The sequence below is a fragment of the Giraffa tippelskirchi genome, chromosome 4, assembly GCF_054371585.1.
Source record: "Giraffa tippelskirchi isolate mGirTip1 chromosome 4, T2T-mGirTip1v1.2.pri, whole genome shotgun sequence".
Lineage (NCBI taxonomy): Eukaryota > Metazoa > Chordata > Mammalia > Artiodactyla > Giraffidae > Giraffa > Giraffa tippelskirchi.
In genome coordinates, this window is record NC_137278.1 from 126365310 (window position 1) to 126390300 (window position 24991).

The 24991-nt window shown below is 43.8% G+C and overlaps 1 protein-coding gene across 1 annotated transcript in view; it reads right to left on the minus strand.

The window, feature by feature from the left end:
• Positions 1–24991, minus strand: part of LOC145545643 (uncharacterized) — a 151981-nt gene that overhangs the window by 119237 nt on the left and 7753 nt on the right. The window contains exon 2 of the mRNA XM_081590487.1: positions 20542–20926. Within this exon, the coding sequence (XP_081446613.1) occupies positions 20542–20926 (385 nt within the window). The remainder of the gene's footprint in view (positions 1–20541; positions 20927–24991) is intronic.

Below are 24991 nucleotides of genomic sequence, written 5' to 3' on the forward strand. Positions count from 1 at the left end.
TCACCGATTCAGTGGACATGAATTTGGGCAAACTCCAGGAGACAGTAAGGGACACAGAGGCCTGGTGGGCTGCAGTCCATGGGGTCACAAAGAGTCGGACACAACTTAGCGACTCAATAACAACAACAAAATGGGATAAAGAATAACAATACAATAAACTATAGAATACAGGATCAGTCTACACACAGAGTAGATACACTGATCTATTTTTCCTTGAGAACCATTCTCTTTTATAATGAACATAGTTTGGAAACATGATTTGATTAATAACAATTAATATGAGGGACTTCTCCGGTGGTTCAGTGGCTAAGGCTCCACACTCCCAGTGAAGGAGGCTGGGGTTCAATCCCTAGTCAGGGAGCTCCGGTGGTTCAGTGACTAAGGCTCCACACTCCCAGTGAAGGAGGCTGGGGTTCAATCCCTAGTCAGGGAGCTCCGGTGGTTCAGTGGCTAAGGCTCCACACTCCCAGTGAAGGAGGCTGGGGTTCAATCCCTAGTCAGGGAGCTCCGGTGGTTCAGTGACTAAGGCTCCACACTCCCAGTGAAGGAGGCTGGGGTTCAATCCCTAGTCAGGGAGCTCCGGTGGTTCAGTGGCTAAGGCTCCACACTCCCAGTGAAGGAGGCTGGGGTTCAATCCCTAGTCAGGGAGCTAGACCCCACATTAGTTGTGGCATGCACAACTAAGAGTCTCCATGCCACAACTAAAATATCCTGCATGCCACAACTAATATCGGCTGCAGTCAAATAAATAAATATATATTTAAAAAATAATAATAATAATTAACATAAAAGCTAACTTTTTCTGCAGCCATATATTCGGAACCACCCTCCTACTAAGCCTGTGAACTTCTAAGATAAGGACTGTGGGACTATGTCTCATGTAAATTTCTAACAACATATCTGGAGGATAGCAAACACTTAATATTTATGGAAGAAATTTTGCAAACCAAGGACTACTTTGTATGGTTCTTAAACATGAGGAAGTTGCAGGGTACGATATATGAGAGCATTTGCGTGTATGTACATACTACTGAGTTCTGCTGAAAACAATCTGGGCTGCCAAAGTGGAGGTGGGTGCTTTCACTCATTTGAAATCTACAATTACTCATATGTAAATCAGAGGCAATGCAAGGAATGTGAGAAACTCAGAATCAATTTATCTTTTTAGTACTACTGAGATTCTTTTTGTGTTTGTGATCTGTATGTGCCAACACTACAATTGTGTTAGTTCCAGAAATAACTCGGAAAAACATTTTCAGTGATGAGCTTTGAGCGGCAAAACTAGAAAGGATATTGTCGATCTAGTGTACATTCAGGGTATGCTGAGCGTCCTGCTCTTTCTCTCACATGCATGCTTCAGAGCACAGATGTGAAAACAATACTGTAAAACTCAGGATCACAGGGAGAGAGCTGAAGAAGGAGAAACACAATTTGCGTACTTACACAGGGTTGGATATCAAATCACCAGTTCTCCTATTTCCACTTGCTGAAACACATTCCCAAGAAGCTAAAGTGAAAATAATTCTTGTTCTTCCCAATCCTCTGTGTTTGATTCCCTTATTGTCTGTGAAGACAAACGGCATGAACTTTTAAGGGGAAAGTCCAGACAAGGATTAAGAGGGAAGTTCTGGTTTTCTTAAATCCATCAGCTGAGGCATATGAACAAAACAAAGCTTCCCAAACACATCATAGTTACCTAGGGAACCTGTTAACAATACAGACTTCTTGGTCCACTCAGAAAAATTCTGATTCAGTAATTTCCAGGGTGGGCCTGGAAATCTGTATTTTTCCAAAGCCCTCCCCACTCCCACAAATGATTCTAATAACCAGCCAAGTGTGTGAGCCATGAACAAGAAACTGTACTCAGACTCAGCAAATAACAGTAACAGTTTTCATGTGGGCAGCATCTCAGAGTTTACAAAAGCTACATTCACATAAATTATCTCATCACTATGTCACTGATGATGAGGTTCAGAGTGGTCCACGGTCCACAAGACTGCATGTGTTCAGATTCCACAGTATAATAACATATCTCCACTGCACCATTACTCCAGAACCAAATTTCTGAGCACTGGTGAATTCTAACCTGATCTTGGGTCCCATTTCCCAGAGTATCCATGTACACGACTGGCAAATCACTGTGGTGCACCCAGACAATTCTTACAGCTGCCCGTAGTTCAGAAAGACTATCTGCATCCCAAGTGACCATTTCTTACTATACAAGCACTAGCAAAATCTATTAAATGGAACATTAACAAATTTGCAGAAAGCACAGCTTGTAACATTCTAATTTCATTTTATAACTTGTAATGATAAATTATCTGAAGATAAAGAAGACAAAGGTATCCACTTCAGAAAAGAAAGCAATGCCCACAAGCCTCACTACTAATTTCCATAATAAATTTCCATAATTCTAGTTAATGAAACTCATTAGGATCCTGAAGCATGAGAACAAGATCCTTTGTAATTAGAAAGGGTGCTATGAACAACAAATAAAGGTAGGTGGATGGATGTGTGTGTGCATGCATGTGTGTGTAGGCAGCCAGAGAGACAAGCAGGGAAGTGAAATATGAAATATCTGGGTTTGGAATGGGTTCCTGGTTTTCTGTCCATGTGGTTCTGCATAACTTCTGAGGGCTGTGGCAGGAAAGGCTGGTTCACATGTTGGAAAACAAACTGCAGACACACGTGGGACACAGGCAAAAACCTAAAGCTACCAGAAAATTATGGCCAGATCCAGCTGCCTGTCTTGTGTGTGTGTGTGTGATCCACAAGAATGGCTTTAACATGTTTAAATGACTGAAAAAATCAGAAGAATTATATTTCATAATGTGTGAAAATTACATGAAATTAAGATTTCAGCATCCATAAATTAAGTTTTACTGGGACACGGCCACACCTACTCATTTTATGTCATTGTATGTATTGCCTACGGCTGTTTTCACATTGCAGAGTTCAGTAGCTGTGACAAGAAGCCATATGACCCAGGAAGCTTTTACTATCTGGCCTTTCAAAGAGAAAGTCTACCAATCTCTGCTTTAGGGCAGGTGTTAGATGACTTCCTGAAAAATGACTCTGATCATAAATAAATAAAATACTGAACTTAGAATTATCACAGATTTATTTTCTTTGATATTGACCTAAAAAGCATAGATACCACCATTAAGTAACGTCTACCTGGGTGTCCTGATATTGAACTGAAACTATTCCCATGGTTTCTGAATCCAGAAGTAGGCGCAGGTGAGGGCTTCTGCACATTCAACTCCATCATCACAATGACAGATGTGTGAAGAGGCAGCCAAGCAGGCTAATCCTGCAGGGCTCTCTGCATGGGCTGGGTCTGAGCCTTCCTTTTATTGAGGGATGAAGGGCTTTTTACCCTGTCAACAAATATCTCAGGCACTATTGCCATTTTCCCAGCATTAATATTCAAAAATCTGAAATGCAGGACACAAGGCATAATTCACAGTAGAATGGCAGGAACCACTGGCCTCCCTTCCACGAAGGCAGGAAGGTGGCCTGTCAGGGTCCAGACAGTTCTGGCCTATTATGAAAATCTCGTTTCTGCCATCTCTGAAGGCAACACAAATTATGTATAAAGTGTTTTATATTGTTGCACCAGTCAGCTAATTCAATTGTCAGGATACCTCAAACCCTGTAATTTAGACTCAAAAGAGTGGGGAGCCTCACACCTTTGAACTGCTTCTTGGACTACTCCATGTCACAGCTTGCTTGAGGTGAGGGGAGGAAAACGAAAATGTTCTCCATTAGGAAATTAATGTAAATGCCCTGGAAAGCCAGTTAATAAGCATAATGGCTTAGAAGAAAAGTAAACACAGTGGTTTATTATTCACAGCACAAGTGCATATTTTAAACGGTGGCTGTATCACACACATTGATTGTTGGCTAACTTTTTTTTTTTTTAAGGTATCTTGCTTATGTGTTATGGTTGAATTCTCAAGGTATTTTACACACATTTCAAACAGCACCTAATCCAATCCTCTTTCCCAGTGTTTTTACCTAAACCCTCTATGAACAACAGTTCCCAGTTTCATAACATATCCAGTCCTTAGGTGCCAAGGTAACAAAGAAAGTGCCCTCATACTGAAGAACTCTGCGGGCTCATTTCCTTGTTGAAAACCTGAATCTGCTTTCACAAGCTCTAACTCTAGTATGAATCCCAGCTCTGCCAGGTGGCTGTGCACAGAGATGATAGGTCATTTCCCTGAGCTCCAGTCTGCAGCTGACATCCGAGGTTAAGACTCCTTTAAATGATGATTTTGACTCAGGAAATTTACTAAATATCACTGAATTACACACTTACCGTTGGCTGATTTCATAATATGCAAACCATTCCTCAATAAAGTTGTTAAAAAGTTAATTTTTTTTTAATTGTGGTTAAGGCAAGAGCCATCAGTGAAAATGGGCAAGTAGAGAGACATGCTCACTGACAAGAAGAGACCAGGGGAAGGTGGGAGTAAACAGACGAAGCCAGAGGCCCAGACAGAGGCCCTCAAGAGTGTTCCCAGGTGTCGTGTCCTATTTAAAACCCTCTTTCTAGATTCCCCTGACTCTCTTCTGCCCCTCAGAGTTAAACTTGCTCTTTTCTAGGCTGTATTTTGGATATGCTTTTGTAAATGCAATTATCACACTGCATGGCAAATATTTCTTTAAAAGTGTGCTTTCCACTAAACTATGAGTTTTTGGAATGGCAGTCCTGGTCCTTAATTTAGTCTAATAAGGTTTAAGAAAATTAGATGAATGAAAAAATGAATAACTGCTATTACTGCAAAAAGTAAACAAAAACAAGATGGCTTTGAAGAATCAATTAACTGTACATGTATAAGCAAAGCACTTAGTACAATGTTTTGCATGTCATGAGCATTAGTAGACGGTGTTTCTCTTTATTAACAATACATGCTAAGAACTATGCTACAGAAAGAATTCTTTTTTGAAACTATACTAACCTGCAAAATAGAGATGTCCAAATGTATAGAAGACCTAGTTTTAGGGGACCCTTGTCTTATTTCCAAAACTTAAGGACCCAGATACTGGCCAGATTTCAAAGAACCTCACAGAGCTATCTACAATTTGTGATCAGAATCCTCCAGGGTCACAATTAGCAGCAATCCCACTCTCACTTAGCCTTGTACTTGCAAGTTGTAGCCATACTGAGCAGTAATTGTTGGGCTGGCTGAGGATTCATTCTCCTAAAGTTTGATCTGAATGAGAAGAGACAACAGGCAACAGAGAGTAAGGGAGGGAAGAAGCGAGAGATGGTGCTCCTGACTGTCTTCTCCTCCTCTTCCCAAAGGTAAGTTACTGTCCAGGGTGTCAGGAACTGCTGGACTGTTGACTTAGCTGGCACCACATGAGATTGCTTCAGCCATTCAGTGATATTTACTGAGCCCCTCCCATGGGTCTGTCACTGTTAGAGGTACTAGACACATCAATGAACAAAGCATTTAAACATACTCAAAAACAATGAGGTACTGTGACACTACTATCTGACATCAGGCGTTAGTATAAATAAGTAGTAACTAAGAACTGAAAAAAGAGGCCACAGATTCATACATATATGGAAACCTGATAAATGCAAAAGGTGGCACTTCACATTGGTGAGGAAAGGATGGGGATTCAGTAAGTGTTGCTGAAGTGGTTGGTTATCAATATGGGGGAAAATACTAAATTCCTAACTCACTTAATATGTTGAACTTAATATCAAGTGGGTTAATGGTCTAAATACTAAAGGCAAAGTTTAAATTCTTTTTAGGAAACACAGGTAAATATCTTTAGTCTGCAGACATGGAAGGACTCCTTATGAAAAAAAGAGCACAAACCACAAAGGAATGAATTGGCAACCTCAAATATATTAAAATTTAAAATATTCTATTAAAAAAGATAAACTGGAAAAATTGCAACTCAGTAAGAAAAAGACAATATAAAAGAGAAATAAGAAAAGATATGAACTGATATTTCACAAAAGAGGAAACCTGAATGGCAAATCAATACATAAAAATATGTTCAACTGTACTTGTAATCAGAGAAACACAAATTAAAACCACAGTGAGATAATATTTTACCCCTGTCTGATTTGCAAAAAAAAAGTTACACTCTTGACAGTACCAAGTATTTGGTAAAAACACAGGCCATTCACAAACTTCTGATCAATCTCTTTAGAGAAGAGTATGGCAATATTTAGCAGAATGGACAGAATGATTACCCTGCAGTCCCACTACCCCACCTCTAAATGCCCTGGCAAACAAGTAGATACACAGAATAATATAGCAGCACTGCTTTAAAACAACCTAAATGTATGGCAAAAAGAGAAAGGATAACTTAATTACACAGTTATTTCATTTTGTGAACATACTATAAAAATGCATTATCATCTATTGGTATCAAATGGATAAATGCCACATAATGCAAAAAAGCAAATTATAAGAACACATAATACATTCATATGCACACATATATATATGTTGTGATACATATAAAGTTTAAAGACAGGCAAAATAACAGTATGTCTTGCTTAAGGATATATGCATATATAATAAAACATTAAAGGTTATAAAGTCTGTCATCCTAAACCCCTGTCTTCCCTGATCCTCTGCATCCTGCTGCTGCTACTTAGTTGCTCCGTCGTATCTAACTCTGTGCAACCCTATGGTTGCAAGCCGCCAGGCTCCTCTGTCCATTGGATTCTCCAGGCTAGAATACTGGAGTGAGTTAGTCATGTCCTCCTCCAGGAGATCTTCCCGACCCAGACACTGAATCTGGATCTCCTGCAACGCAGGCAGATTCTTTACTGCTGAGCCAACAGGGAAGCCCCCACTGTATCCTATCAGTCACTAAGTTCTACTGATCGTACTGCCAAAACACCATTTAAATAGAACAAGCCCTTTCCCTTTACCCCCTGGTCATGGTCATCTGGATCAATGACTAATAGCCTCCTAACCAGGCTTCCTACCCCAATTTTCCACCTCCAGTCCATACTCCACCTTATGGCCAGAGGAAACTTCTGAAGCAAATGTCTGATTTTCAAAAATCTGCTTAGAAGCTCTCAGTGGCTTTTGGTTGTTCTTTGGACACTTCTCAACATGACTTACACAACCAACTGGGCCTTTCCCCTTCTCTTTCCCTCCTCAACTCTTATGTACTCCCCTGTGTTCTAGGAATTAGCTACTCTAAATGCCTCTTTCTTCTTTCGGTGTGCTACTCTTCTCCCCATTTTCCACACGCTGTTCATCCCACCTGGAACAAAATCCTCCTCCTCTTTCCTGGTTGCCCTGCTCACGCTTCAAGTCTCTGTTAACAGTCATTTTGTCTGAAAGTTTTTATGAACCTTCCCTCCACCCCTGCCCTGAGTAAGTAAGGAACTTCGAGCTTGCCGATAAAGGTCCGTATAGTCAAAGGTATGGTTTTTCCAGTAGTCATGTATGGATGTGAGAGGTGGACCATAAAGAAGGCTGAGTGCCAAATAATTGATGCTTTTGAAATGTGGTGTTGGAAAGAAAGCTATTGAGAGTCCCTTGGACTGCAAGGAGATCAAACCAGTCAACCCTAAAGGAAATCAATCCTGAATATTCATTGGAAGGACTGATGCTGAAACTGAAGCTCCAAAATTTTGGCCACCTGATGCAAAGAGCCAACTCATTAGAAAAGATTCTGATGCTGGGAAAGACTGAAGGCAGGAGGAGAAGGGGACAACAGAGGACAAAATGGATGGATAGCATCACTGATTCAATGGACATGAGTTTGAGTAAACTCCAGGAGTTGGTGAAGGACAGGGAAGCCTGGCGTGCTGCAGTCCATGGGGTCGCAAAGAGTTGGACACGACTGAGCAACTCAACAACTGAACAACAACCTCCACCTTCTTTGCAACAGCATGCCACCACTCACAGAACTGCTTCACCACCTCCTCAGACAGACTCCAAGCCCTCTGAGGAGATCAGGGCCACGCAGAGTTCATTCACTCACCATGGATGCCTAGCACACATTAGGAGGTTCATTTGAAATATCTGTTCCGTGAGCGTTACCACGTTACATTTAGTCCATGTACAAACAACGCTTACGAAACCACCTCAGTTGTTTCCTTCAACTTGAAGATATGCAGGGCTCTAAATTCAGAAAGCCATGAATTACCTGCAGTGTTTGTTTTATCCCTCTGCTGCTTTGGCAAGCATTGTTTGCCACCAGAGAAGCACTCCATCAAAAGGAGCAAGAGGTGGCAAGACTCAGAACTAGCCAGCTTGATTCTCAAACCTTAAAAAAAACAAAGAAAAGCCCCATGTATTTTCAAAGGTCAACTCCTCAGTTACAAGAGAGACATAATGCCTGAAATCTTATTAGGATTACCATGACTGAAGTGGAAAAGTTTTTGGCAAAAGGACTGAAAGTTTATTCATTTATGTTTTTTTTGTGCAAGGATTTCTGGTCTAAGGCTCAGGTGGGTATGCTTAACAGCTGCCAAGGATGAAGGCTGCCTGTGAGTTCACCCCCAGTTTACCTAGAGCAGAAGCTCTCAATTTTAAATCCCCAACCTTCCATCCCATTCTTTTTTTCTTATTAGCATAAACATTAAGAACACAGACTCTGGTGCCAGGATGCCTGGTTTAAAATCCCTGCTACATCATTTATTGGCTGTGGTATGCTGGGCAAATTACTTAGCTGCTCAGCGTCTCTAGCTTCCTCACTTGAACACAGGGATAAAATGGCACTTATTTCAGAGGTTTGCTGTGAGGATTAAATGAGCTAATTACACATAAGGCACTTAGAGTAAGGGCTCCGTAAGTGTCAGACATATCTAGGAGCAAAAGAATAGGTTTGGAGGAGCAGGGATGCGAAACAGAATGGAGAACACAGAAGCACAAGTCATCTGCTACATAATAATCACAGAGCACTTTGAACAGATTATTACTCAGCCTTCAGAAAAATCTGTTAATGCAAGTCAGCCAATCTAAGTCACATGGCTAATAAATAGCTGAGCTGGATTTGAATCCAGGTGATCTGTTTCCAGAGATAAGTCTCAACCACTATGAAATCATGTCTCCTACCTTCACATCTGCCCCTTGGGGAATGGGATTTCTGCCTCGAAAAGGAGAAAGTGAAGCAAAAAGATGTAAGGAAGGGAAAAGAAGAAAGAATAAACAAAATAAGGTCAGACTCAACTACTTTCTGAATTTAAAAGTGATGAAGTGACCAGGTTTCCCTTTATCATCCCTTCGCACAGAGCCTACTATCTCTGTGGTTGACACTTTACTGTGAATCTGGTGAGCCAGGATGAAATTAAAATCACTGTGAAAGACTGAAACAGGATCACAGATCCCTCTCAACCTGGTAAGACCCAAATGTGAAGTGGACATCAGGGTCATGAAATGGGAGGGTGGGCAGGAGAGCCGTGACCTGAGCTTCAGGGACACAGAAATGGTTCCCCTACCCAGAGCATCAAGATAAGCTGCAGGGCCTTAGAGTCAGACACACAAAGGATTCACACTGTTGTCTGGCCCAGAGCATCTGAAAAAAATGACTTGACATCTCTGAGCATCACTTTTTCTATATGTGAAATGGGAACAAGAACACCCACGTCTTCACGGATAAATCACATTTGCTACAGTGTCAGGAAGAAATGGGAAGACAGCACTAACACATGGCAAATGCAGGTGAAGAGTGAGGGCAGATTGGTAATTGGTGGTGGTGTTCAGTCACTAAGTTGTGTTCAACTCTTTGTGACCCTATGGACCGCAGCAAGCCAGGCTTCACTGTCCTTCACTATCTCCCAGAGTTTGCTCAAACCCATGTCCATTAAGTTGGCGATGCCATCCAACCTGTGTCACCAATCTTGTCTTCTGTCACCCCTTCTCCTCCTGCCCTCAAATCTTTCCCAGCATCAGGGTCTTTTCCAGTGAGTTGGTTCTTCGAATCAGGTAGCCAAAGCACTGGAGTTTGAGCTTCAGCATCAGCCCTTTCAATGAACATTCAGGGTTGATTTCCTCTAGGACTGACAGGTTTGATCTCCTTGCTGTCCAAGGGACTGTTGAGAGTCTTCTCTAGCACCACAATTTGAAAGCATCAATTCTTCCATTTGGTAATACCTCTTTCTTTTTTCAATTTAACAAACCTACACAGCACTTACAATATGCCAGGCACTGTACTAGTCAGTCACTTTACAATTATTAACTTATTCAATTTTTGTGGCAGGTTGTTTGCCTAAATGGGGGCAATGATTTCCCCCACTGTATCCTTGTCCTTGGAGAGTCCCCTCCCACATGGACTCTGAGGCCACCCGGATACCTGCTTTGGTCAATGGGACAACAGAAAATACGACATAAGCAGAGATCTGAAAAATGCTTGTGCTTTGGGGTTTGCCATCTCTTGCTGCTTTTTTGAACCCTGAGATCTCCACATGAAGAACGCCACCCTAAACGAGGTCCCTGAAGACCTACTCGCTTGTTGACTGCCAGACACGAGTGAGGCCACCCTAGATCCTCCAGCTACCAGCTGACCCACCAGGACCACAAAGCAGGAGAGAACTCAGTGGAGCTCAGTCGGGTTGGCCAAGCCAAGAAGAGCCACCCAGCCAATCTACTGACTCATGAGCTGAGTAAAACAGCTATTGTCTTAAGTCACTAAGCTTTGGGATGATTTAACAAATCCACACAATCTAACTGATACAACCTTCATAACTATCGTGTTAAGTAGGCATTACTCTTATTCCCATGGACGGAGGAGCCTGGTAGGCTGCAGTCCATGGGGTCGCTAGGAGTCGGACACAGCTGAGCAACTTCACTTTCACTTTTCACTTTCATGCATTGGAGAAGGAAATGGCAACCCACTTCAGTATTCTTGCCTGGAGAATCCCAGGGACAGCGGAGCCTGATGGGCTTCCATCTGTGGGGTCGCACAGAGTCGGACACGACTGAAGCGACTTAGCAGCAGCAGCAGCAGCAACTCTTATTCCTATTTTACAAGTCAGGCAAGGGAGTTAAAGAGAGGTTAAGTGACATGCACACACTGTTAAATGGCAGTCGAGTCCACCCCAGGCAATCTGGCTCCTAAATATGTGCTATATTTATGTGTCTATATATTTATAGACAATACCCAGCTGTGGATGTGACTGGTGATAGAAGCAAAGTCCGATGCTGTAAAGAGCAATATTGCATAGGAACCTGGAATGTTAGGTCCACGAATCAAGGCAAATTGGAAGTGGTCGAACAGGAGATGGCAAGACTGAACATCGACATTCTAGGAATCAGCGAACTAAGATGGACTGGAATGGGTGAATTTAACTCAGATGACCATTATATCTACTACCGTGGGCAGGAATCCCTTAGAAGAAATGGAGTAGCCATCATGGTCAACAAAAGAGTCCAAAATGCAGTACTTGGATGCAATCTCAAAAACGACAGAATGATCTCTGTTCGTTTCCAAGGCTAACCATTCAATATCACGGTAATCCAAGTCTATGCCCCGATGAGTAACGCTGAAGAAGCTGAACTTGGACGGTTCTATGAAGACCTACAAGATCTTTTAGAACTAACACCCAAAAGGGATGTCCATTTCATTATAGGGGACTGGAATGCAAAAGTAGGAAGTCAGGAAACACCTGGCGTAATAGGCAAATTTGGCCTTGGGGTACAGAATGAAGCAGGGCAAAGGCTAATAGAGTTTTGCCAAGAGAGCGCACTGGTCATAGCAAACACCCTCTTCCAACAACACAAGAGAAGACTCTACACATGGACATCACCAGATGGTCAACACCGAAATCAGATTGATTATATTCTTTGTAGCCAAAGATGGAGAAGCTCTATACAGTCAGCAAAAACAAGACTGGGATCTGACTGTGGCTCAGATCATGAACACCTTATTGCCAAATTCAGACTTAAATTGAAGAAAGTAGGGAAAACCACTAGACCATTCAGGTATGATCTAAACAAAATCCCTTATGATTATACAGTGGAAGTGAGAAATGGATTTAAGGGACTAGATCTGATAGACAGATTGCCTGATGAACTATGGACAGAGGTTTGTGACATTGTACAGGAGACAGGGATCAAGACCATCCCCATGGAAAAGAAATGCAAAAAAGCAAAATGGCTGTCTGAGGAGGCCTTACAAATAGCTGGGGAAAGAAAAGAAACAAAAAGCAAAGGAGAAAAGGGAAGATATACCCATTTGAATGGAGAGTTCCAAAGAACAACAAAGAGAGACAAGAAAGCCTTCCTCAGAGATCAATGCAAAGAAATAGAGGAAAATAATAGAATGGGAAAGACTAGAGATCTCTTCAAGAAAATTAGAGATACCAAGGGAACATTTCATGCCAAGATGGGCATAATAAAGGACAGAAATGGTATGGACCTAACAGAAGCAGAAGATAAGAAGAGGTGGCAAGAATACACAGAAAAATTGTACAAAAAAGATCTTCATGACCCAGATAATCACAATGGTATGATCACTCATCTAGAGCCAGACATCCTGGCATGTGAAGTCAAGTGGGCCTTAGGAAGCATCACTATGAACAGTGCTAGTGGAGGTGATGGAATTCCAGTTGAGCTATTTCAAATCCTAAAAGATGATGCTGTGAAAGTGCTGCACTCAATATGCCAGCAAATTGGGAAAACTCAGTAGTGGCCACAGGACTGGAAAAGGTCAGTTTTCATTCCAATCCCAAAGAAAGGCAATGCCAAAGAATGCTCAAACTACTGCACAATTGCACTCATCTCACATGCGAGTAAAGTAATACTAAAAATTCTCCAAGTCAGTCTTCACTGGTATGTGAACCATGAACTTCCAGATGTTCAAGCTGGATTTAGAGAAGGCAGAGGAACCAGAGATCAAATTGCCAACATCCACTGGATCATCAAAAAAGCAAGAAAGTTTCAGAAAAACATCTACTTCTGCTTTATTGACTATGCCAAAACCTTTGACTGTGTGGACCACAACAAACTCTGGAAAATTCTTAAAGAGATGGGAATACCAGACCACCTGATCTGCCTCTTGAGAAATCGATATGCAGGTCAGGAAGCAACAGTTAGAACTGGATATGGAACAACAGACAGGTTCCTAACAGGGAAAGGAGTATGTCAAAGCTGTATTGTCAACCTGCTTATTTAGCTTATATGCAGAGTACATCATGAGAAATGCTGGGCTGGATGAAGCACAAGCTGGAATCAAGATTGCCAGGAGAAATATCAATAACCTCAGATATGCAGATGACACCACCCTTATGGCAGAAAGTGAAGAAGAACTAAAGAGCCTCTTGATGAAAGTGAAAGAGAAGAGTGAAAAAGTTGGCTTAAAACTCAACATTCAGAAAACTAAGATCATAGCATCTGGTCCCATCACTTCATGGCAAATAGATGGGGAAACAGTGGAAACAGTGACAGACTTTATTTTCTTGGACTCCAAAATCACTGCAGATGGTGACTGCAGCCATGAAATTAAAGACGATTATTCCTGGGAAGAAAAGTTATGACCAACCTACACAGCATATTAAAAAGCAGAGACATTACTTTGCCAACAAAGGTCCATCTAGTCAAAGCTCTGGTTTTTCCAGTAATCTTGTATGGGTGTGAGAGTTGGACTATAAAGAAAGCTGAATGCCGAAGAATTGATGCTTTTGAACTGTGGTGTTGGAGAAGATGCTTGAGAGTCCCTTGGACTGTAAGGAGATCCAATCAGTTCATCCTAAAGGAAATCAGTCCTGAATATTCATTGGAAGGACTGGTGCTGAAGCTGAAACTCCAATACTTTGGCCACCTGATACAAAGAACTGACTCATTGGAAAAGACCCTGATGCTGGGAAAGATTGAAGGCAGGAGGAGAAGGGGACATTAGAGGATGAGATGGTTCGATGGCATCACCGACTCAATGGACATGAGTTTGAGTAAACCCCAGGAGTTGGTGATGGACAGGGAGGCCTGGTGTGCTGCAGTCCCTATATAGAGTCACAAAGAGTGGGACACCACTGAGCGACTGAACTGAAAGTAAAATAAACTCGGAATATTCAGGCCTACTCACTGTTTTCTTTATATTCTTTGCTCTCAGAGAAGTGAAAAAGAAGCCACTATGGAGAACAGTGTGGAGATTCCTTAAAAAACTGGAAACAGAACTGTCATATGACCCAGCAATCCCACTGTTGGGCATACACTCTGAGGAAACCAGAATTGAAAGAGACACATGTACCCCAATGTTCATCGCAGCACTGTTTATAATAGCCAGGACATGGAAGCAACCTAGATGTCCATCATCAGACGAATGGATAAGGAAGCTCTGGTACATATACACAATGGAGTATTACTCAGCCATTAAAAAGAATACATTTGAATCAGTTCTATTGAGATGGATGAAACTGGAGCCCATTACACAGAGTGAAGTATGCCAGAAAGAAAAACACCAATACATACACTAATGCATATATATGGAATTTGAAAGATGGTAATGATAACCCTATATGCGAGACAGAGTAAGAGACACAGATGCATAGAACAGTCTTATGGACTCTGAGGGAGAAGGTGAGGGTGGGACGTTCTGGGACAATAGCATTGAAACATGTATATTATCATATGTGAAACAGAACACCATTCCAGGTTCGATGCATGAGACAAATGCTCAGGGCTGGGGCAATGGGATGACCCAGAGGGATGGGACGGGGAGGGAGGTGGGAGGGGGGATCAGGATGGGGAACACATGTAAACCCATGGCTGATTGATGTCAGTGTATGGCAAAAACCACTACAATATTGTAAAGCAATTAGCCCCCAACTAAAATAAATAAATTTATTAAAAAAAAAAAAAAAGAAGAAGTGAAAAAGAACAACTCATTCCTCTTTTTTCCTTTTCAGTGCAACAAATTCCCCCATCAGTTTTTTCCCTCCATATAGAGGAAGGGAAGTGCGTGTCTTTCTTGTCTGGCTGAGGACAAACTTCAGTTTTGCTCAGTTTGAAAACCACCACCTGTTCAGCCCAGGGACCCATCTATCTCCTATTTCAAATTTTCCTTGAGACGTGAACCCCAAGAAATCTTTATTGGGGTGATGAGGGGAAGATGGTCAGTCTTCTGTAACTTCTTTAATGTTGACACTGGACTCGTAGACCTTACTTAGTTGGGGTCATGGAGCTCACGCCCTGTTCTATTAAGGGGCCCCAAAGTGACTTTTGTGGTTATTCCCGCTGGATCCATTTGGAGGAGTGGCTGTAATCTCTTTGAGGGCATGGGTTTTCTCTGTACATCATCTTTATCTTGATGTAAATCTGTGTCATCTGATAAGGGTCCTTCTCTCCAGGTTGGAGACAGTCTTTTGAATTATGTCTTTTTCAGAATGCATAATCCTCTGGCTGCAGGTCACAGGGCATCTAAGCTAACTGGGGCCTGTTATCCTGCATTCTCAGAGTTTCCTCTAGGTTCACCACAGGGAGTGGTTGGAGTGGCTGCAGTCAAGTAAAGGCCAGGTGGCAGGCATTCCCCTTTCTTGGGGCCTGCTGACTCACATTGAAGGGCTGCAATCGCTGATTTCATGTCTCAGGTCTTTCCCTCTTGGTCATGGATGACCATCATCCTCCTGGAATTTAGGCTCCAGGTCCTGCTTCAAAGTCATTTATAAGTGATTCACTGCTGCCTCCTCCTTCTCCTACCACCCCCCCCCCCCCCGACTACTCCAAACTTTAAACTTTCTATTTTGTACTGGGGTATAGCCAGTTAACAACAGTGTCACAGTTTTAGGTGAACAGCAAAGGGACCCAGCCATACACATGCATGTATCTATTCTCCACCGAATACAAATAAGTTTTTAAAGTAACTCTTGAAACCCTTGGCTCTCATAGGAAGGAGCTCATTTTGGATGCAAAATAGAGAACAAAACCTTAACCAGCTATATGAAGAGGTGAAAGAAGAATCGAGCAGGTGGCTTCTCTAGAGGTCACATGAGGTTCAAAGCACCGGGCAGAGTGGTTTATGCACCATGCCAGCTTCTCCCTGGAGAAACCCAGTTACTGGGCATCTTGTGTGCTCCTATTCTGAACACCCTCATGCACTTTCCCTTTCAATCAGGAACACCAGGGAAAATAGTCACTGCTTTCCACTGTAATAGAATGTCTTCCCTCCCTCTGCATTTACTGATCTACAATGGCTAAATGGTCACCACATGCATCTTCCAAACAGCAAAATTATCTCTTCAGGACCAGAAAAAGTCCAAGACAGGAACAGGCAGTTTTCAGGCAACAGAGTAGACTGGCAAGAGCAGGGTTTTGGGGTCAGGCAAACCCAGGTCCAGTCCCAGCTCCAACACTTAGCTGGGTGGCCTAGAGCAACATACTCAACGTTCCTGAGCTTGTGACTGCATCTGTAGAATGGTGACAAGAGTTACTATTTCACAGGACTCTTGTTAATATATGTACCACAGTAAATGTTCACTGAATGCTCACTATTTTCATTATCACTGGGGCATTTTAACCAAGGCCCAACCACCTTTTCTCTCTCTCTCGCTCTCACATACACACGTTCACAATTAGCCAACTTAAATGTACATGAGGATTCCTATCCCTTCCTTCCTCCCACATCAGCAACTTCAGTTGCCTTTACCTCCAAAATACCTCCCCTCGCTCCATCACTCCTGCACTCAAAGGTGGTCTCCCTCTACCACTACCATTGCCATCCCATAATCCATTCTACACACATAGCCAAGCTGATCTTCAAACAAGTAAAGCAGACAGCTTCATTCTACTCCTCTTGTTAAAATTCTCTAAAGAGCATCCCTCTAATCAACAAGGACCTACTGTACAGCACAGGGAACTCTGCTCAATGTTATGTGGCAGCCTGAATGGGAAGGGAGTTTGGGGGAGAATGGATACATGTATATGTATGGCTGAGTCCCTTCACTGTTCACCTCAAACTAGCACAACATTGATAATCAACTATACTCCAGTACAAAATGAAAATCTTAATAAAGTGAAAAAAATAAAAATAAAGAGCATCCCTCTGCATTTAGGCCTAAATCCAAATTTCTTACCGAATTTCTTCATTCCACTCTCCTCACCCCTTCCACACCCCACTCAGCTTCAATTCTGGTATCTTCTCTCTGTTTCTCACATAGGCCATGCCTGCTCCTACCTCAGGGCCTTTGCATTCGATGTTCTTCAGTCTACAGCACTTTCCTCAAAACTTTGCATAGCTGACTTCCTTTCCCGTGTAATTCACAGTTCAAATGTCGACCCCTTAGAAACATCTTCCCTGCCCACACAAACTAAAATGGCTTCACTCCCGGATTCACTTTCCATTCTGTAACAGAACAAACCCAACTCCATACTGACCTATTCCTTTAGCTCTAACCTTTGAGCTCTGTTGCCTGAGCTTAAGTCATGGAGGTTCTCCATCCTTTTGTAAAAGAATATTGCCTATAGCCTGAAATACACAGGACAGCCCATTCCCAAGACTCTGACCTTTAAAAGTATAACACTTTCCCATCCACATAGAGACAAAAAGTTGCAGAACAGAGAATAACATTAGTCTTGTTGAAGATTTATGGGAACATTTTGACCAGACCCTCCTGAACAGCTGCAAGAACAAGTGATTCTGGCACCAAGGAGTTTGAAACAATCAGCCACACTCCCTCCCATTTTAGTATAAAAGCAGCCTGAATTCTAACTTAGGTAAGATGGTTTTGGGGGGATATTAGTCCACCATCTTCTCAGTCTGCTGGCTTTCCAAATAAAGCTGCTATTCCTTGTCTCAGTAACTTATCTCTTACTTTATTGGCTTATGCTTTATTGGCAGTACAAGCTTCGGCTGGCAACAATTCCATTATCCTGCTTTATTTTCTTCATAGCACTCATCACTATGTAAAATTATTTGAATCTTTGTTTACTTCTGTATCATCTAATTTCTCAACCAGAATGTAGCTTCCAAGAAAACAAGGCTTTTAGCTATCATCTGCCCTCTGTACTCCTAGAGCTCAGAACAGTGCCCACACATAGTAAGTGTTTAATACATATGCCTTATGGTGGTGGTTCCCTGGTGGCTCAGGTGGTAAAGAGTCCGCCTGCAATGCAGTAGACCTGGGTTCAACTCCCTGGAGAAAGGAATGGCTACCCACTCCAGTATTCTTGCCTGGAGAATCTCATGGAGAGAAGAGCCTTGAGGGCTACAGTTCATGGGGTCACAAAGAGTCAGACACAACTGAGTGACACTAAAAGACACTAACACTTTTCACTACTTTATAGTGGTGGTGGTGGTGGTGGGTGTTTAAAATGCAAATTGCTGAGCTTCAGTCCTAAAAGTGCTCATATAAAATGACTGAGGTTGAGCCCAGAAATCTGCCATTCTGGCAAGCATTCACCTCTTTCATCCTAAAGAAGGTAGTATGCAAATCTCATTTCTAAATACTTTGGTCAATACCCTCCATCCTCAAATCTAGATTCTCCATCTAACACACCTTACCTAGTCCTACAGATCCCATCTCAGTTGCTTTCCTTAATAACCCTAGTGGCACTCAAGGTAAAAGGAGGTTACTGGATTTGGAGTTTAAACAAGTAACCCCTCCAGTTTCCATTTCTGCTGCTCTTCTGATGTCAGGCATGTCAAACTAGCTGGCCAGCCCCGCTGGAATCCTGTTCTCCCCAGAAACACCTGAGCAGGTTTGGACTCACTCCAAAAGCAAGCCAGGTAAATTTCCATGTCAGCTCACTAATAGACTTTCCAGAGGCAGCTGAGGCCAATTCACACTTGCTCTACATAAACTCATTCTAAATATCACCCAGCCCCACCAAACAGAAGATTTAACCTGGCACCACCTGCCAAAGGACAGGCCAGAGTTCCCTTTGAAACACCCTAGCCCCTGAGAGGAAAAAATCTTTGAAAGGGTCACAGGTGACCAAATTAATAAGCACATACATAGCTTCCTAGGCGGGTCAAGTGGTAAAGAATCTGCCTCCCAACACAGGAGACACAGGCAAGAGAAAGCGGGTTTGATACCTGGGTCAAGAAGATCCCCTGGAGGAGGAAATGGCAACCCACTCCAGTATCCTTGTCTGGAAAATCCCATGGACAGAAGAGCGGGAGGCACTCTCAGAGTCAGCAAGGACTGACTGAACTGAACACACACACACATACCTTAGTCATAAGGCAACCCCAAACTCCAACCCAGAGAAATTCACAGGCTCTGGTGAATTACTCTGTTTTTCCCATTTCCTCTCTCAGCCTTGTCTCTTCAGAAAACACTCTCCGCTCTGGCACATAAACTGTCATGAGGGTTGGCCTTTAGGAGGTCTGGGGAAATATCACGATATCTACCTAGATCTCCTTGAATTTCCTCTACTCCCTCTTCTACTCTGTAAGTGCCGAGATCCTGCATTTGATTAAAGCAGCCTGGTCCCCAAGATTAAGATCCAAACGGCATATGGGGACTGATAACTCAGAAAATCACCAGTACTTTCATGTCAATCACCAACACTTCTCTGTTAACCAGCTCCCGCAGACAGTCAAGATCAAACTGCGCAGGACATGTGAGCGTGCTTTGCAGGGAGGACAACAAGCATCACCAACCTTCAGAGTGTTCCTTGGGGTGGAATAAACCCTTCAGTTCAGCCTGTGGATTGGAGTTTTACCTCCAGGAGCTCTGGTCGAGGGGGAACGGTGTGAGCATGACCTTCACACTCGCGGTTTTGGGAAGGAGCCGCTGTCGAGGGCGCCCCCAGTCCCGGCGCAGGTGCTGGGAGCCGGCCTCCCGGACTCCGCGCGGTTTCCCGTCGGTGGGCAGTGCCTGGCTACCGGGAGCGACTAGAGTTTACACTCCCTCGCGCCTTCCAAACGCCATGCTGCTGCTGCTGCTAAGTCGCTTCAGTCGTGTCCGACTCTGTGCGACCCCACAGACGGCAGCCCACCAGGCTCCGCCGTCCCTGGGATTCTCCAGGCAAGAACACTGGAGTGGGTTGCCATTTCCTTCTCCATCCAAACGCCATAAGCGAACGCATTTCTGGAGACGACTGGGGACCACTACCCCCCCCAAACGCACGCACCCGCCGCGGCGCTGTCACTTGCAGGACTCGGGCTGGGGCCCGCCGCTCCCTGCGTGTGCGCCAGGGGAGCACGAACCGCGCCTGCCGGCAAAGTTTACAGGCTCCCGAGGAGCGAGCGAGGCGACGAGCTCAGAACGCAGCTGCTAGCCGAGCCGGCTTGGGGAGCGCGGGGAAAAGGGCTCTCCCCAAAACGGGGGGCGCAGGGTGCGGGGAAGAGCCCATCTCGGCCTCGGAGAGGAACGGACACAGTGCTCTCGACGTGTCCGCGCGGCCGCAGGCAACCGATGAACTCTATGCCCTCAGGCGAGGAGGGATCCCACGGTCCCCCGTGTACCCCCACGCCGTCCGAAAGGCGCTGCCTCCCTCCGCACGCCCAGGCGACGGCCGCGGCCCCGCGAGACCCGCCGTCCCAGCCCTCGGCCCTTCCCGCCCGGCTCCCCCGCGAGGCTGTCCCGCTGCCCCGAAGCCGGGCGGGAGCGACGCGCTCTCACGCCCCCCGGCCCCTCGCGCCTCCAAGGCGGGGCACACTCACCCTCCGCATGGTGCTGGGACGGTGCTGGCGGGCTTGGCGGCGCGGGCGCGAGGCGACGGGGCGGGAGCGCCTCTCGGCTGGCGGGGAGGGCCGCGCTGCCCCCGCCCGCACACGCGTGCGCCGCGGCTGACGAGCCTGAGGACCCGCGGGCCGAGGCGGGGCGGGGCGGTGGCTTCCCGGCGGCTGGGTGCTCGGGTCCGCCCCCTCCTGCGTGCCTAGCTTGGGGACCTCCCGCTCCGGGGGCCCTCCTCCCCGGTCGCGGCGGCCCCACCTTCCTCGGGCCGCTGCGCCCTTCTCCTTCTCGAGGTCGCGCCCCACCCGGAGAGGAGCCAGTCCTCGCGGCCACCCCAGCGCTGGGAGACGGCTGGAGTTGAACGTGGGGACCCTGCGGGGACCCAGTTTAAGGAGCAAGAGGGATTGGTGGAGAACTGAAGTGAGAGTTCTCCCCACTTTGAAAGTACTTCTGTACTGCCTGTTGGATGGGAGGATGCCTGCTAGTGTCCCATCCCCTCTATAATAGAGTCAGCGATTGTCTTTTGGAAGTCCTGAGCATTCAGAAACCTTTGTCGGGGGAGGAGGGCTGGGGGAAGAGTTAAGGGTGGGAAACCGCAGATCAGCCTGAGGCAGGAGGAAAGACAGCCTCACGGAACAGAGATAATCTAGTTTTGTCCAGATAAATGAACTCGGTAGGGCCAGGGCATCCTTATTACTGAAGAACCCACAGGTCTTCCTGGCAAACCCCTGCTTGCTAAGCTTCCTCTTCACAGTCTCCCCACCCCCACCCCAACTTCTCTAAACAACAGAGAAAGCCCATCCCCAGCTGCTGATGCTGGGAAAAGGATGAGGGACACGGGATATAGTCCTCCTGATCAAGAAAATATTGCACACCTGGAGCCAGAGTATGCAGGAGCCAAATCTTCAAGAACAAATTAGAATGGGCCGATGTGTGCAGGTCTTCGGGAAGAAACCTGGCCTTTATCTTTTCAGCTTCTACTGCTGAACAAAGTAAATCAAATAGCACTGAATTCAAGGCAGCCTGAATTCAATATAGAAGAGTAGCAAAAAAAAAAAAAAAAATCCCTGTTTACCAAAAGAGCCTTTGAAAAACTTACAAGGACGCTTGTGTTTTCAAACCCAGCTGTGACAGGTAAGCAGGCAACAGCAGTAGGAAGGCAAAGGCTTGTGCTGGGTAAATACTTGTGAGAATGTTGCATCTTTTACATTGCCTGAATGCCGATTATTCTGGCAGATCACCACTTACCGCTGTCAAAGATACACTGTTATAATTTTCTAACGTTGATAGAGTGTCAGCAGCACCGATTATTAAACAGACTAAGTACTTTTATGATCAAATGAATGAAAATATTTTGTCTAGATATCTCTTGGGTACCTACCAGCACAGATAAGAGGAGAGATGACTGATGATGTATTGGGAGAAAAAGTAAAGAAAGGAAATTTATGAACTCTGCTAACCCCCTTTTTACATATTTATGATCTGTATGCATAAATACATGGGATTTTTGTTCCCTTGATCTGAATCCTTCAGATTGGCCTTTGATATTTTGCCTTTGGGGAAATAACAGTTGTAGCCAGTGTACTCACTTATGCACCATAGGCTTTACCTCTGTTACCACTTTCAATCCATACAACCCTGTGAAGTGAGTACTACAATTTTATGGTTTTTCAGAGAGTGCTACAGAGAGGGTCAGTAATTTGCCCAGGCTCATACAGCTTGTTAGTGGCACAGTCAGGATTTGAACTCAGGCAGTCTGACTCCAGAGCCCATCCACTTAATCCCAGTGCTTTACTACCCTCCTGTGCTCTGCTTCATATAAAAGATACAGCAGTGAAAAATGTTACTCAAAGTTAAAACATGAATTCCTGTCACGAATCAGGTAAGTTGCTTCCCATCTCTGAACCTTGGCTGCCTCATCTATAAGATGAAAACTTGGACTAAATAAATGTATTAAAGACCTGTCCAAAAGTAAAGTTCTAGTTTAAAGTATTATGTACAAGTGAAAGTTGCTCAGTCATGTCCAAACCTTTGCAACCCCATGTTCTATACAGTCCATGGGATTCTCCAGGCCAAAATATTGGAGTGGGTAGCCATTCCCTTCTCCAGGGGATCTTCCCAACCCAAGGATCAAACTCAGGTCTCTCACATTGCAGGCAAATTCTCTACCAGTGAGCCACCAGGGAAACCCAAGAAAACTAGATTGGGTAGCCTATCCCTTCTCTGGTGGATCATCCCGACCCAGGAATCAAACTGGGGTCTCCTGCATTGCAGGCAGGTTGAACTACTAAGAGAAGTTTAGAGTATTCAGTTTAATTCAGTTCAGTTGCTCAGTTGTGTCTGACTCTTTGCGACCCCCATGGATTGCAGCACACCAGGCCTCTCTGTCCATCACCAACTCCCAGAGTTTACTCAAACTCATATCCATTGAGTCGGTGATGCCATCCAACCACCTCATCCTCTGTTGTCCCCTTCTCCTCCCGCCTTCAATCTTTCCCAGCATCAGGGTCTTTTCAAATGAGTCAGCTCTTTGTATCAGGTGGCCAAAGTTTCAGCTTCAACATCAGTCCTTCCAATGAATATTCAGGACTGATTTCCTTTAGGATGGACTGGTTGGATCTCCTTGCAGTCCAAGGGACTCTCAAGAGTCTTCTCCAACACCACAGTTCAAAAGCATCAATTCTTCGGCTCTCAGCTTTCTTTATATAGTCCAACTTTCACATCCATACGTGACTACTGGAAAAACCATAGCCTTGACTAGACAGACCTTTGTTGGCAAAGTAATGTCTCTGCTTTTTAATATGCTGTCTAGGTTGGTCATAACTTTTCTTCCAAGGAGTAAGCGTCTTTTAATTTCACGGCTGCATGAATTATGTTTAGAGTATTACCATGTGAATGTATTGTGCTCAGCATTGCAGGAAATCTTAACCTAGAGGTATGGAGTTAGTAACTTCACTGGTTTCTATAATATCTCACCAGAGCCTCTGGTTTTGTACTGCTTATGCTGCTTTCTACAACACTACCTCTCTCTCCTTCTTCTAATGGAAAGTCCTTTCCTCTGTGAATGCAATTTCTAATCTAATTAATGTGAATTTCTTACTCAACTTGAATAAGACCCCTGGTGTGAGGGGGGAAGTTGCAGTTAAGTAATTGTTATGGTGATCTTCAAGCCTTAGTTAGCTTAAATAATTTTTAAACTCCCTTCAGAAACCAACACGATTATTCAACTGTATCAAATAAATGACAACATATCATTTGTTAATGGAACAGAGTGATACTGAAGCTCATCTATGGAAATCCCCATGTTTCCAATACTATCATTAACTAATTTGAAGAACCAATTTAAAAGTGGAACTAGATTGAATCAGATTTTCCTCTTTTTGCAGGGGAGGGCCTCTGTTTCCTTTATATAGTTAAAGCATATTCAAAGTGTTTTAATGATAAGTTATATTGCTGGTTCATATTATCACATCTCCATAAGCCTTCTATGCTGAGATATATTACTATTTGTTTCCTTGAAAACCACATAATATTTGAGAACATAGTGTATTTTTTTTTCCTTTTTCTTTTTTTTCAATTGTGTAACAACGTTTCCACCAGTCTCAAACAGTGGTATTTAGTCCTCTTGATCTTCAGGCCAGATTTATAGGTCCTCCACTTAAACACAGCAGGAAATGTACTAGGATTAGGAGGCCAATTTAACTTCTTCCATTAGTTATTAACATCCATAGGCATTTGATATAAAATTGGGCAAAAATGAATCTATTTGCAATTTCACATAAATAGTAAAAGAGAAATGAATAATTTGTCTACTTTTTGTAGATAAGAAATGTTGCCAATTAGCATAACTTCTTACCAGTCTGTCATCAGCTAGAAATGCCTTAGAAATGGAATATTGTTTTTCTTTCCCAATGTTCTTAAATCAGATTCCTTCAGAAAGCATCTATTAAATCCTTACTATGAAGGACATACGGTATTGGTTGAATCAACCCATATTTCCCTGAAACAGATCAAGAATAATATAAGGAAAAGAAATGGTCACAACTACATATGCCCCAGGCACCATAACAAACCATTTTACATATATCAATCTGTTTCATCCTGACAAAGCCCTATCAGATAGTTGTTATTATCTCCATGTGATAGGTTAGGAAACTAAAGTTTATCATGATTAAACCCCTTCCATAGGTATCAAGATTGCCGGGAGAAATATCAATAACCTCAGATATGCAGATGACACCACCCTTATGGCAGAAAGCAAAGAAGAACTTAAGAGCCTCTTGATGAAAGTGAAAGAGGAGAGTGAAAAAGTTGGCTTAGAGCTCAACATTCAGAAAACTAAGATCATGGCATCTGGTCCCATCACTTCATGGCAAATAGATGGGGAAACAGTGGAAACAATGACAGACTTTATTTTGGGGGGGCTCCAAAATCACT